Raw genomic sequence first — 15316 nt, 5'->3', positions numbered from 1 at the left:
CACTACCACATGTGATGAGCCTCGGCCAGAAAGGATTTTTATGAATGGAGCCATAACTTTCCACCCCCTCCAGGCCCATCATTGGTCATATAAGGTCATATCCAATAATTTTTTTAAAATTAAAAATTATTAACTCCCACCCAGTCGGCGAAACCCTCCAGGGCCACCGAGAAACCCCAAGCATTCATGAAACCTCTGCTGAGAAAACCTGAGTTATAGTGTAGTTAAGAGGGGGAAACAGCTCCGTATTGCCCCTCACTGTGTTTCCCCCCTTTTTGTTGACTTCTGCAGTTCTGTTCCACGTGTCCTCATAGTTACGAGAAGAAAGGGATTAGAATGTTCATTCTTGCGTTCCCACACACACCAGTGCCCTGGAGAGCCTTGTCTTGTTCATTTTTCATTCTGTTCCAGTGTGGAGCAGTGAGGAACCATCTCGGGGAAGAAAATGAGGGAGAGAGAAAAGATGTGGGGATGGACAGAGAATTAATGTCTCCTGCATTCAGCCCCAATACAGCTGATTTTTTAAAATAAAAAAACACTTCTGCCTTTCTGTGTGTGTGTACTTGAAGTGATGGAAACAAAATACACAAAGATGGGCAGTATTGTCATAAAAGCCCAAGAGTAATATTTGAAAGGGAACCCATAGTCATATGAAGACCCATACAGAAAGTGACCATTCTGTAACCCCACATATAAGTGTTTAAACAGGGGTTGCCAAACTGACTCTCCAGATGTCTGTGGACTACAATGACCATGAACTCTTGCCAGCAGCTGGCATGGATTCATGGTAATTGTAGTCCATGGACATCTGGAGAGCCACAGTTTGGCGACCCTGGTCTAAAATGTTCCATCTAATGCAACAATATTTAGTGGCTGCCTGAAAATATGTGTGGGGGGGAATCATCTGATGGTCCATTTTTGGAGGACGAGGGGGTAGTATCAGAAAAGAATATGTGGTCTTCTGAGTATCACCAGAGGATCCTATAGCACAGGGGTATTCAACCTGTGGTCCTCCAGATGTTCATGGACTACAATTCCCACGTGCCCCTGCCAGCGTTTGCTGGCAGGGGTTCATGGGAATTGTAGTCCATGAACATCTGGAGGACCACAGGTTGAATACCCCTGCTATAGCACACTGGAGGTAGGTGGAAGTGCCCTCCCAACCTTTGCTGCCCAAGAAAACATGGGGAGCTTGAGACCAGTATGATCAACACTACTGGGCTTCCTTTGAGCATCTCTCAAAAGTTGCCTAGGTGTTGCCTCCAACCCAAGGACATTACAAGCCCTAAACCGTTCCAAATAAGTCCAGTAGGATTTGGGTCGAGGAGCACCTTAGAGACCAAGAACAGGTTCAGGGTGTACGTTTTTGAGAGGCAACACTTCCTTCATCAGGCGCAGTAGAGCAGAAATGGAGAATCTGTGCCCTTTTATTCGTCAGTAGTCTAGGAGGCTTGCAAAGGCCCTGCTTGAGTTGCAGTCAGCTGGATTAGAGTGGAGGGGAAATGGCTCCAGCAGGATTTTCAATGCACTACGGGAGCTAATATTATGCCCCAAGCATGTCCCTTCTGCTCTAATCAAGCTAATAATAAGAGATGCTGAGCCTTTGCAGCCTCTCCAAGCATTCTTTAAGACACCCCTCCTCCTGACTAGGGCAAAAGGGCTCAGATTTCCATTTCGACTCTGCTGTGTCTGATGAAGGGAGTGCTGACCATCGAAAGCATGCACCCTGGAACGCTTGTTGGTCTCGAAGGCGCTGCTGGACTAAAATCTAACAGTTCTCCTGCAGACCAGCACAACTACCCCATGGATACAGTTGGCTAACAAGCCCCCACTCCCATCCCACCCCCCAGTATTATCTAAAGATTCAGTTCATACCAGTAGCCTATGCATTTTGTGGGGGCGTGACGGGAATAAATCCACTGTCTACAAAATTGATTTTGACTACTGGCAGGGCTGTCGTCACAGCAGTTATAGCCCCCCCCCCCAGGGAAAGCAGTGCACTGGGGCCCTCCCTATCCAACCACTTGGTGTAGAGAAATATAAATAAATGCTTGGTGGAGTGGTTAGGAGTGCGGACGTCTAATCTGGCGAGCGGGTTTGATTCTGCACTTCCCCACATGCAACCAGCTGGGTGACCTTGGGCTCACCACAGCACTGATGAAGCGGTTCTGACCGAGCAGTAATATCAGGGTTCTCTCAGCCTCACTCACCTCACACGGTGTCTGTTGTGGGGAGAGGAAAGGGAAGGAGAACGTAAGCTGCTTTGAGACTCCTTCAGAGAGAGAAAAGTGACATATAAGAACCAACTCTTCTTTTTTTAGTAATATCAGGGCTTTCTCAGTCTCACCTCCCTCACAGGGTGTCTGTTGTGGGGAGAGGAAAGGGAAGGTGACTGTAAGCCGCTTTGAGACTCCCTCTGGCAGAAACAAGCGGTATATAAGAACCAACTCTTCTTCACTCACAGGAATAAAAATGTAAAATATTGATAAAGTTGAACTATTATTTATCGGTACCAACAAAATCAAGGTTTAAAAATTGGATTCAACAACATTTGGACGCTATGACGTGATCCTTGAGCTTGTAAAACAAAATTTCAAGATATAAATTGTATTCAATTAATAAATCATGCATGCGGAGATGGCATATATCATGAACTGTCAATGCATGGGGTCCTATGCTGGGGGCAGGGGCATTAAGGCCGCCCTTACTAGAGGCCAAACCCCTCTCCACCTCTCACCCCCACCCAACCAGTCTTTCTTCTACAGGAGACTTTTCTTCCCATCTGACTGTGAGATTGATGTTCTCTCCCTTTATTGCCTCATGGAATGAGAATGTTGCTGAGGTTAATGGTTAACAGAACCAGACCGAGTTGCCCCAGCCGCCAGAATCGCCACCCGTGTTGCCTTGGCTAGCTGCTGTTTCCCTTCTGGCCTTGCCTGGGGGAGGCCTTTCTGATTTGGGGGCCCAAGGAGGCAAGGAAGAACTTCTCATGCTTCTACCTGAGGAGAGGTAGAAGGATCCCTGCCTGGAGGGTCTGTTTGCCCTTCCCATGCCAGAGCTGAGAACCGGGTGCTCAGTGCCTGGCCGCCCTCCCACCCCCATTTGACAGCCAATCCCTTCCCTTTTCCCACACTGATAAGCTTCTTTTTCTCTTGGCTCCTACTAGGAGGAAAGTTAAGACTCTAAGATGGGATTCCAGCAGGACCCTCCGAGGGCTTCGCTTTCTCTGTCCAAAGCCATCCTGTCCCAGTGCCTGCATGCTTTAACCTACCCGGGTTGGGATCAAATTACAGGGAGAGGGAGAGGGGGAAAAAGACACCCAGGCTGTGCCCTTATTTACATACAAATAACTCCAGCGCTTGTCTGCATGTCACCATGCTAGTCCTGTTGTTAGCAGCTTGCTGGAGAAGTTTTTAAGTCCCGCCGGAGGGGGCTTTGAAAGGATGTAGAGTGTTTTGTTTTGTAAAGGGAAGAATATTTTTTTGACTTCGCACAACAGCTGTCATTCCTTATATATATTTATATATTTAAAACTTTTGCTTCGCGGTTGGAACCAAAGCTTCTTTTGAGGTTCAGAGGACAAAGAGGCACATTTTTTTTTTTTTTGCAACCTGTGTGCGCCCTGGAAGAGACCAAGATCTTACGAAGAGTCCAGCTGGAGTGTGGAAAGTGGATATGAAACCGCAGAGATTAGGTTCTTCTGCCGGGTTGGAGATTAACCATAAAGCGCCTTTTAAGAAGCAATAGGACTAATAGGAATTCCTGGGACACATCAAGAGGCGGGAGAAAAAGGGGGACCTTTTAGAGACGTGGCGGGTGAACATGGCTTTCCAAAACAGTAAGACTTTTCTACCTTTAACATTTACTGTGATTTTGAATTTATTTTTTCCCTCCCCGCTTTTGGCGTACGCTTGTACCAGATCTCGACAGACTTGTAAAAACGGTTCCTTAAAATAATTGCGGTTGCCAGGTTGCAGGAAGAAAGTCGATCTGTTATTTTGTCAATTGCCAGGGAGGGACTAGCTCAAGGGCTATTTTTAGAACTGATTGATAGTTTTAAAAGAGGGGCCTCCTCCCCCACCCCTTTCCCAGCAAATGAATGTTAGACTTAAACTCAATTGAACCAGTAGCAGAAGCGGGGGTGGGGGGGGGTGGGGGGGGGGGGAGGAATGCAGCCATTCTGGAAGGAATGCTCAGTGTGAATCCACATTTTCTACTGTGCAATTCTGAGAGAGTCCAAATATTTGTGTAACGGTGGGGGGGGGGTTTGCATGAAACGAACCACTGTACTCCAAATTAAACAGTAGGCTGGGAAGCAAGCGCTCAAACCGCAAGGGCCTATTTTAGAATATCTCTGTCACTATAGGAATGTCGCTTGCATGATGACATAATAGGGTGTAGTTTAAATGACTGAAAGAAAGTTATGTTTAACTCTTCATTGCCGGACCGGTTTATGCCGATACTAGAAAGGACTCGACGTTCCTGGCAGTCGTAGTATGGACTGGAGAGATGTTGTTTGTCTTTGAAACAGCAGCCCCAAGTTTATTTATTTGCATTGATTATGAAGTTGAGCTGATAACTCTATGCTTGGCTGCATGGATGCTCCACAGGGGATGTTTTCTTCTAGGGTTTTAGGGAGATAAGTAGACACCTCCGTGTTGTCCAGCCTGGTCAAGTTTTTGCTCCGCCAGGGAGATCTGGCAGTCATCGCTTTCTGGCATAAGTGTAGCTGGTAGAAGACCCAACATATGGACAATCATCCTACAGATTCATTGTTTTGTCATGGTTGTTTGTGAAACAACAAAAGGGGGAACAAAGTAATCCAACCAGTATACGTAAGTTAGGAACCTAAAAGGTTGAGCAGCAGAATATATTAAATATTAAAATATAAATATTTATTTCAGCTCATGTTCGTATGGATGAATGAATAAAAACCAGGGGGGAAAAGCAAAGTCAAGGGACCAAGGCTTTTAAAAAGATAGGTTGAGGGACTTGGGAATGTTCAGCCTGAAGAAAAGGAGGTTGAGAGGGGACATGATAGCCCTCTTTAAGTATTTGAAAGGTTGTCATTTGGAGGAGGGCAGGATGCTGTTTCCGTTGGCTGCAGAGGAAAGGACACGCAGTAATGGGTTTAAACTACAACGATATAAGCTAGATATCAGGAAAAAAATGTTCACAGTCAGAGTAGTTCAGCAGTGGAATAGGCTGCCTAAGGAGGTGGTGAGCTCCCCCTCACTGGCAGTCTTCAGGCAAAGGTTGGATACACACTTTCCTTGGATGCTTTAGGATGCTTAGGGCTGATCCTACGTAGAGCAGGGGGTTGGACTAGATGGCCTGTATGGCCCCTTCCAACTCTATGATTCTATGATTCTATGATCATTTGACCTCCTCTTGATGTCTCCTTCAGTGCTCTAGTATTTAAATAGGCTCATGTGATGTAATAATGGGGACTTTAAAGTCGTAAAATATATGAATGAAGAGGTTCCCACGCATAAAATGTGTCCAAATATATCTCTTGGAGTCCCCCAATTAAAATATTTAATCTTCATAGTACCACCCTTATTGAAGCCCTCTCTCAGCCTGAGTGTATTCTCATGTGTCTCATACAATGTGGTGCACTATTTAAACATTAGAGTTAGACCACTGAAGAAGACCTCAAGAGGTTCTGGTCCACAGTTAAGTATGCTAGTACCAGTTCAGGTTTTCTATTTTCATTTTTGAGAGAATTCCTTTGAGTGGTTCGCGTGCCTCTCAATCCATACCAACATCTGGACCTGAAATACATAATTCAGAAGGACGGTGATGGATTTAGATGTAACTCATTAGCTATTGTAATTTCCATCTCTAGTATCTGACAGTGTCCCTAGAAATGTGCATGCACACAAAAGCTTGAATAAAACTTTGTTGGTCTTAAAGATGCTACTGAACCAAGCTTTGTTCTCCTTCGCCTAAGTGAGAAGACATTCATACTCTCCCTGGGAGCAAAGATCCTCACTTAGTGGATATAGGATCCAGCCCACTGTAGTTGTGTTAAGTAAGTGCAGGAGACATACAAGTAATCTTGCCACATCAGAGCTGTAGTCGGTCATGTTCCATCCATGTCAATTATTCCTGGAAAGCCTGCAAGCTGTGCATGAAGGTCAAAACTTTCTCTTGTGTTGCTCCCAAGGACTGATATTCAAAGCCTTACTGCTGTTAGTCATCAATAGCCATTGATGGCTAATAGACCTCTTCTGCAGGAATCCCATTTTAAAGCCATCTAAGTTAGAGGCCATCATGTGGCCTCTTTAAGCTAATTGCCTGATCTTTGACAGGTATTGTGGAAACAGACCTTGATCTCCAAATTGTACCTCCTGAGCCCTTGAACTTATCATCAGTCCTTCAGTAAGTGAACCACACAGGGTCCTTGGACACAGATAAATTATGTGTCCTACTAAAGTGTGGCTAAGGATCTATGGACTGTGTTGCTACTCCAATATTGGCTTTGGAAGATGACTCAGACAGAACCCTTAGATCAACCTTTCTCAACTTTTTTTCCATTGAGAAACCCCTGAAACTTTTCCCAGGCTTCAAGAAACCCCAGAAGTTGCATGATTGTGCAGAATATGGTTGGGGAGCATAGTTGTGTATATGCCTACCTGGGGCCTCTCCTCTTCCCACCCCCTCCAGGCCCATCATTGGCCATTTGGGGAGGGATGGGTGGATAGTCATGACCATATATGGTCATATCACCCGATAAACTTTTAAATATATATATAAATGAATTAACTCCCACCCATTCAGGAAACCCTGGCAGGGCTGTCAAGAAACCTTAGGGCAGGGGTAGCCAAACTGTGGCCCTCCAGATGTCCATGGACTACAATTCCCACGAGCCCCTGCCAATTGTAGTCCATGGACATCTGGAGGGCCACAATTTGACTACCCCTGCCTTAGGGTTTCACAAAACCCTGGTTGAGAAAGCCTGCCTTAGATGTTCTCATTAATGCGGATCTTCTTGGCTTTATTTAGGTAAGCATGTCCTAAATTCCTGGACCTCCTAAATTTCTTCTACTGTTTCTTTACTATTCATATAATGTTAATAGTCCCAACCTAGATAGCCCAGGCAAGCCCGATCCCATCACATCTCAGTAGCTAAGCAGGGTTGTCTCTAGGTAGTATGTGGAAGGAAATAAATACCAGGCCATGACGCAGGGGCAGGCCATGGCAAACCACCTCCAAACGTCTCTTGCTTGGCAGCCAGACAGTCTTAGGACTTCTTGGCTAGATTACGCACATGCCATACAATAAATAAATGTTTTAATTAGATTTGCTGGTGAAATCACACTCCAGTTCGAATGTTGTGGATCCATTACTTCCAAGTCTTGACTGAAAATTCTTCTGGCCAGTCTGAAATCCCTTATGCTTTTGATGACTCCACTTAGAAGTTAGGGCAATGTTAGAGCAAACATGATGCAGTCTCATGATAGCTTCCTTTTCAAAGGGGTTGCCTGCCAAATCATTTGCATTCTTGCAATATGGGTATCAAATTGTCTCCCTGCTCTCTGTTGTTGAATTTTTTCATATCTTCCTTGTAAGCAGAATAGTAACGCTCAAATATGTCTGCAGAGGCGTGATGTGACTCCTCTCTTAGATGTGATTAGACGTGGGACTGATGGGAGGAAACATGAATCGTCTCTGTCCACTTACTTTAACCAAGTGGTAAAGCTGGTTTCAAAACCATGGTTAACAGCAAACCCTGGTTTTGGGTGGGGACTACAGGAGGACGCTTGTCATCCCACAGCCATCCTAAAACCATGATTGCATTCATCTACACTAGTTCTTAAAGAGCCCCTTGTGGTGCAGGGTGGTAAGGCAGCCGACATACTGTCTGAAGCTCTGACCATGAGGCTGGGAGCTTGATCTCAGCAGCTGGCTCAAGGTTGACTCAGCCTTCCATCCTTCCGAGGTCGGTAAAATGAGTACCCAGCTTGCTGGGGGGTAAACGGTAATGACTGGGGAAGGCATTGGCAAACCACCCCGTATTGAGTCTGCCATGAAAATGCTAGAGGGCGTCACCCCAAGGGTCAGACATGACTCGGTGCTTGCACAGGGGATACCTTTACTTTACATGTTTACACTAGTTCTTACTGTTTACACCTCTTTTTAGACTACAGTGCCCAAGATGCAGTGATGCGGTAAGCCAAAAAAAAGCTGTACACTTCTAGGATTCAGTATAACTCAATTGTCTATTTGATAGCACTTCTTATATCCCCATTGTTCTTTCTATGGAACGACACTCCAAGGATACTCCAAGACACTCTTCTTGGTTAGTTAATGCTTCTCTGCTAACATTCTGGTCAACACCACACACTTTTGACAATAATTCTAGTGAACAATAACGAGATTATAATAGCAGGTGAAGCTTTCTTGGCCAGAATCTGCACCAGTTCAGATGATGTTTTCTGGGCTCAAATCTGCCACATTCTCAATTTAATTCTACAGGACCATACATAACAAATCAATCGCAGATGGTTCTCCTGTTAGGCAAGATGTTTTAAGTAGACTTAAGAGGCTGAACTCTACAGTTCTGGAGGTAAGGATTTTGTGGAAGAGTTTTTTCACCCCACAAAAATATCAGGTTGGCAACTGGAGGCCCTGAGGCCAAATCCAAATCCCTCCGCTACCTGCCAGTTGGAAGGTGAAAGAGCCATCTAGAAGGAGAGGTGATCCCTGCAGTAGGAGGAAAGCGCCACCCCCTTGGGAGAGGAAGGCAGTTTGGCCCACCCTGCTCCTCACAGTAGCCAGCCAGCAAAACTGCTTCCTGACCAGGATCTTGGTTGTAAGATGCTGGTGAACTCCTCTTAATTCATAATCCTTTTGCCTGAGATTGCTAGAAAGATCAGTCAAGTGTCACACCTGCTCTAAACCTGCCAAACTGCTGGATTTGCAGGGATAATCGTTATGCCTAATTATAGATGAATGCCTGGATAGTTTGGGTGATTTTCTTTTAAACATCGTTGTCATTCAGATAACAGATAATGGACAGTTTAATCCCAGGGTAGGCAAAGCTTCAAGGAATGCAGTAAATTTACTTTCCTTGTAGCGCCAGGCCCAATGAACAGGCAGGCTGGATTAGCTATGCAAAACCCTTCCAACTTCTGTGCAGCTTCTGATTTCAGCCTCCTTTTGTCCCGTCAGGTGAAGATGCAATGACTGGCGATACGGACAAGTACCTGGGGCCACAGGATCTCAAAGAGCTGGGGGACGATTCTCTGCCCGCAGAAGGATACATGGGCTTCAGCCTAGGGGCCCGGTCTGCCAGGTATTCAGCACGTTGTTCACATGTTCATTTCACCCCAAACATTGGTGCATTGTTTTCCCCGAGGTATTGTGTTACCTGTCTGTATTCTTTTTTCCCAATGCAAAGTGGTATTCCAAAATTTGACTGCCTGATGACTTCCAGTGTTTCAAATATGCATTCATTTTTTTGTGTGTGTGTGCCCCTATGCCCCCTCCCCCTAGTCCTTGGTGGCTTTGTTATGGCAATAGCTCAGAGCAAATTAATGCTTCATTTTTTTCCTGGCATTTGCTTATGCTCCAGATATGTCAAAGTCTTCCTTTCAAAACAGCTGGATGCCCTAGTCTCTCAGCCAGACCATTTAGGCTACGGGGACCATCTTGCGGGAAGGGGGGGTGGAACCAGGGGGGGGATGGACCTGTTCAACTAGTTGATTGTAATACTGCTCGACACTAATTATTTTTTTTCCAAGAATGAAAATGACGTCAGCTTATGCCAGAAAAGAAACTGAAGGACAGTGCTTTGGCTAGTCTAATTCGTTTTGTTTCCCCCAAATGTGCAGGTGGCGAATAATTCGTGAAAGAAGCCTAAATCTGTTTGCAAATTGGGTTGCTACTTAAAACCCTCCCAGTGTTTGGTTTCCAACAGAGCTAGCAGTCTTCTTATGAGGGAAAAGAAAATAGGTCAAAGATTATACATGACTTATGGCAGCCTTTCCATTTGGTGCCATGCAAACATTTATAGGGCTGGAAATTTCAGCTACAGATTTCCCACATCTGCAACGAACAAGGCACGACAAATAATTCAGAGGCTGTTTCCCAAGTTGTGGATTAGGTCGGCTGCTCACAGACAGTTGGATCATTTTGAAGCTAATAATTAAACCTCACAAGCCTGAGCCCTGAGGACTTTTTCCTATAGTTTAATGATCTGTTGTAAAAAGCTCTTTCATTGTCTAAGAGGGAGTGGCACCTCCCACAAGGTAAAAACCTGGGAGCTTGTGTCTTTTTGGTCCTGATTGTCATGAGTGCAAGTGGAACTGAAACGGGGACACAAACTTCTTCTGTATCCTCTTTATTCTTGTATGAATCTCTTAGACATTTAACCAGCTTTCTTCTTCATTGTGTATTAACAAGGCGTCCTGGAAATAACCATGCTAAACAAGGAAGACTATTTTTGCATATTTTAAAGCTGTCTTTTCTTAACTTGCCTGAGTAGCTTAGAATCCTGCTCTCTCTTTCCATTTATTATATATTTGTTTGTAGAATATCGGTGCCCATCCTATGTTGAGCTACCCTGAGCCCGCTGACGCCAATGTTGAGGCCTGCGCTATCATTCAGCAATCCCGATATTGACAGTAGGGGTGTGCATTCGGCATAAACCAAGTCAAAAAAATGCCCCCCCAAATACCTTGCCCCAGTATTTAAGCCAATTAAATATCCAGAATCCAATTGCCTACTGATGGAGTTGAGCGCAAACAAAAGCCAGATTCTTGAGGCTTTTGGCAGTGGTCCCCAACCTTTTTATCACCGGGGACTGGTCAACGCTTGACGATTTTACTGAGTCCCGGGGGGAGGGTAGTCTTTTACCGAGGGATGTTGCCGCCTGAGCCCCTGCTCCACTTGCTTTCCTGCCAGCACCCCTGAACTCCAACTGCTGGCTGGGGGGGGCGCTGCCAGCAGCAGCTGCGCAGTGCCACACCGAGAGGGAGCCCCAGCCATGGCAGCTGCTGGAGAGCACCAAAGGTGAGCCAGCAGCAGAGTGGCAGGGCAGCCCCCGAGGCAGTAGCCGGGGAGGAGGACGAGGAGGAGCCGTAGCCCAGTACCGACTGATCCACGGACCGGTCCCGGGACCTGGGGTTGGGGACCACTGTATTATGGGATGTTCAGCTACACCGAAAATCAGCTGGGACAATGGGAGCAGGAAGCCCTGCACCATCTCACTTGGGGCTGAGTCCTCTCGCAACTGAGTTTAAGCCAAGCTAAAGTGGAGCTAGCCCAGGACTGGTGGGATGGCGGGAGCTGACAGCTCCCAGCCTGGTCCTCATGCAGCAGGGAGATCCCGGAGCCAGCTACTCTTGTGGTGCAGTCTAACTGGCACTGCAGGAGAAACCTGCATTGGGCTGCCTTTTTAAAAAATCAGCATTTTCCTGTTCCAGCCTATTGGACTCGAAAAAATTTGGGAGATCTCAAAAATCCCACATCCAAATACCGTACTGGTACCAGTGCTGGTATCCAGTATTTTTCATATCCGATAAATGCAAACTGGAAAATGCTGATTTTTTTTTTTTGCACACCCGTAATTGTCTCCATAGTATTGACTTGACAAAGAGAACCTACTGAGAAGTATTTAGTGGATCAGGGAAGGCCCACATACCTCCAGACCAACAGAAAGTAGTGTTATGATTACAGCTTTATTTTTATTTTTTATTTGTTTGTTTATTTATTTATTATATTTGTATACTGCCCTCCCCTGAGGCTCAGAGCAGTTTACATGGAACATAAACAATACATGGAACTTTGTTTCTTCATGACATAAGTGGACCATAACAGTAATAACAATAGCAACTATAACTAAAAGTTACAGTCTAATTTATAACAGTTCAACAGGTCCATGGCTCAGGTGCATGGGTTCTTGGGAGGGAGATTCAGGGGCCCGGCAGATATTATTGATTCCGGTCAACCTCAACCAAATGCCTGGTGGAAGAGCTCCCTTTTGCAGGCCCTGCGGAACTGTTTTAGCTCCATCAGGGCCTTGATCTCCTCTGGGAGCTCATTCCACCAGGTGGGGGCCATGACAGAGAAGGCTCTGGCCCTGGTCAAGGCCAAACAGAATTCTTTTGGACCAGAGATCCTTACCTGGTTGATGAAGGAAGAGTCTAGGGCTCTTTGGGGGGCATAAGCAGAGAGGTGGTCCCCCAGGTACACTGAGCCCTGACCACGTACGGACTTTCTCTCCAGTTGACTTGAAAGCATTTGCTAGTAGTCTATTCCTTGATATAGCCTTAGAATTCATATAGTTTAAGAATACCATTATTCATTGCTATGTATTCACGCTTACATCTGCAGTTTCTTACATGTATGTTACACTCAGAAGAAATAGTACAAGCTCACAAATACTATTACAGGCTTCATAATGATGCCGTTGGGCGTTACACAAATGAAAGTGTGTTCAGGATTGTTTTAAGTGTCTTTTGTGAAACACCGTGGTTTTTGCATTATTTGCCTTTTTCACCTCAGCATATCTGCCAGGGAACCCTATTGTACAGCAGATGGTTTTGGATAGTATCCGAAAACAAACATTCTCAAACAGCGGTGGCTAGAGCCAGTTGGGCCAGCCTGTCTCACATGAATTGAGACTGTGCCTTCCAAGACCCAGAAAATCTCAACTCTGCTATGCATTCCCCATCCCCCACCAGGGACTCTGTCTATGCCTAGTTTGGGGTGACTTTTATACACAGGAACATGGTTCTGTCACGCCCACCCATTGCCTTGCAGCTTGATCTCCTTGAGGTGATCTCAGCCCTGGTGGTGAGATCTCCAAGACTATCCTTGAGGTCTTCAGCATCCATGCTGGAAATTCCTTTACAGTTATGGCAGTTATGGGCTGTCTCCATTAAGTACTGAGGAGACAGAAATGGCTGGGATGTCACTTCCTGTTTCAGGAAGTGATGTCATGATGCTCTAGCAATAGCACTCCCTGTTCTGAAACAGAAAATTAAACCAAGACATTCTAGGGATTTCCAAATTATTGCTTTTACCTACACATTTGAAAATTCTTAGCAAATCTAGAAGTCCCTTCCTGCTTTGAAACCGGAAACTTCTTCCCAGCATTGTTCCCCCTCCATTTCGCCCAACTCCTCTACTAAGTGAAAGTAGAGATGAGACACACTGCCAGCATGGTATAAATACAAATCAAGTATTGAGGCACTGGGATACCAAGGTGGCAAACAGAATATCCAAAACAGACTTCTGGAGAGTCTTCAATCTTCTATTATTTCTTTATTCTTTTATGTTCAAAACAGTCCCAATGCGTTTCGCCCACTAGCTTTGTCAAGAACGCCATAAACTACGAGTAGATGTTATTATAACAACCTTATACTCTGTTTAAGAGACATATATTTGCTCATTTGAAGTTTGTCTGAAAACAATAAATTTAATGTCCCTTGACAAGTGGGCGAAACGCGTTGGGACTGTTTTGAACATAAAAGAATAAAGAAATAATAGAAGACTGAAGACTCTCCAGAAGTCTATTTTGGATATTCTGTTTGCCACCTTGGTATCCCAGTGCCTCAATACTTGATTTGGATTTGATCCTTCACTGGGTCCTACCCCTCTCAATTTATGTTTTGCTTCAGCATGGTATAAATAGCAACTCTAGTCTCAGTACATTTGGCCACTCTCCCATGTGACAGTTCACACACTGGTTCTGGATTTGTGTTCTGCTTGGATGCAGTAGATGGTACCATGGGGGATAACTGTCAGGCTCCGAGCATCACCTTGTGAGGCTTATGTTCACTGTTGCTATTTGTAACATTTGTTACAAGTGTAAACACCCCTGTGGTTTGAAAACCACCATGTGTGTCTCAGAGTGCAGGTGGATTATCCCATGGCTGATTCTGAGTGTAACATTAAAGCAATAAATAACATTAAATGTTTATGTCATCCAGCCATGGCATTATGCTTTCTTTCAGTGTCTGATTCTTTGCTTTCTATCTTTCCTTGTTTCTTTCCCCCCTGTACATTTCTTTAAAAATAGTCCTAAGGTCAGGTAAGAAAGCATGGGAGCCTTGTGACATTTCTTTGCTTTTACCATTTCTCATTTCTCATTTGTTTTGGGTTTTTTTTCCCCATTTGTTTTTATTTCCTAAACATTGTGCTGTGATATGCAGGTTTCCATTGTGTAGTCCATGTTAGATAATAATATATTGGTGACTGCATTATGATCTGATTTCATTAAGCTTTTTCCTAGGGAAGATTTGGTTTTGATAATAACCCAGGGGCCAACTCTTGCTTTATGTCCAAGTCAGTGGAATCTTCAGGCATCGAGAGAAACAATCTAATTTAAGTGGAATATATTTTGGAATAGAATCTTGTAAAAAATGTGTTCAAAGGTGCAAACTGCATGCTATAAACTGTTGGGTTTTATGTTGTTGTTTTTAAAAAGCTGTTTTGCTGGATGCAACTATTTTTGTTTGACATCTTTCTTTTCAGTCACAAACAGCAAGCATGTCTGTATGTGTGGCATGTGTTCTAACTCGATGTAGCTTCCAGGGCTTAATGTATCACGCACAGAGACCCAGCATTTTCCTTGGTCTCAGGATACCCTAAATTTCCATTAAATAACAACAATAGTAATTGCAAGGCTAATAATTTGTATTTATCTAAACAAATTTCAAGTACTCAGAATGCTTCACATGTATTTCCTTGGCTGTCTTTTCAATAGCCATGTGTGGAAGGCTAAGACTGTTATCCCCATATTTACAATAGCCTAAGGCTATTCTAGTGAGTTCCTGGCTCAAAACAATGATTCATGCCAAATCTAGTGTAGGATCTTAAGTGCATGGATCAGAACTCAAGCACAGTTTGCAGAACTCCACCTACTTTGGTCCAACAGGGCCGCCATTTTGGCTTATTTTTGGAGGAACCAGTTGCTAGTTTACATGTCGAGAGACCCACCCCCCTGCCTCACTTCACAGGCATGCTGAGAGAATCAGTGGGATGGCAAGGCGAGATCTCATAGTGGTCGAAACAATTCCTTTTTAGCCCAGGCAGGACTCCTCTTCTTCAGGTCATGTGACTTTGCTCTCATGTTACTTTCTTTCATGTGCTGGCACTCAGTGGGTCCCATGCTACCACATTAAAAGTGTGCCCCAGGTCTAGGAAGCTTGAAAATGGGGTGCATTTTGTCTGCAAAATGCAATATATTTGCTCAGAGAAGCTCCTATTCACAGTGTGGCAGGAGGGTGAAGTAGCTTCATGAGAATGGAAAACTCTTAGTTGTGTTTTCTTCCGCCACATGAAACAAGGTAAAACAAACCAT

At 44.7% G+C, this 15316-nt stretch overlaps 1 protein-coding gene across 41 annotated transcripts in view; it reads left to right on the top strand.

Moving 5' to 3' along the window:
• The window catches only part of ANK3 (ankyrin 3), a 493966-nt gene that overhangs the window by 396390 nt on the left and 82260 nt on the right, over positions 1 to 15316 (top strand). For all 41 annotated transcript variants that reach the window (XM_077350673.1, XM_077350676.1, XM_077350705.1 and 38 more), the window contains one exon: positions 9178 to 9301. In XM_077350673.1, the coding sequence (XP_077206788.1) occupies positions 9178 to 9301 (124 nt within the window). The remainder of the gene's footprint in view (positions 1 to 9177; positions 9302 to 15316) is intronic.

The sequence above is a fragment of the Paroedura picta genome, chromosome 8 (assembly GCF_049243985.1).
Source record: "Paroedura picta isolate Pp20150507F chromosome 8, Ppicta_v3.0, whole genome shotgun sequence".
Classification (NCBI taxonomy): domain Eukaryota; kingdom Metazoa; phylum Chordata; class Lepidosauria; order Squamata; family Gekkonidae; genus Paroedura; species Paroedura picta.
This window is presented reverse-complemented; position numbering and strand designations above follow the sequence as displayed.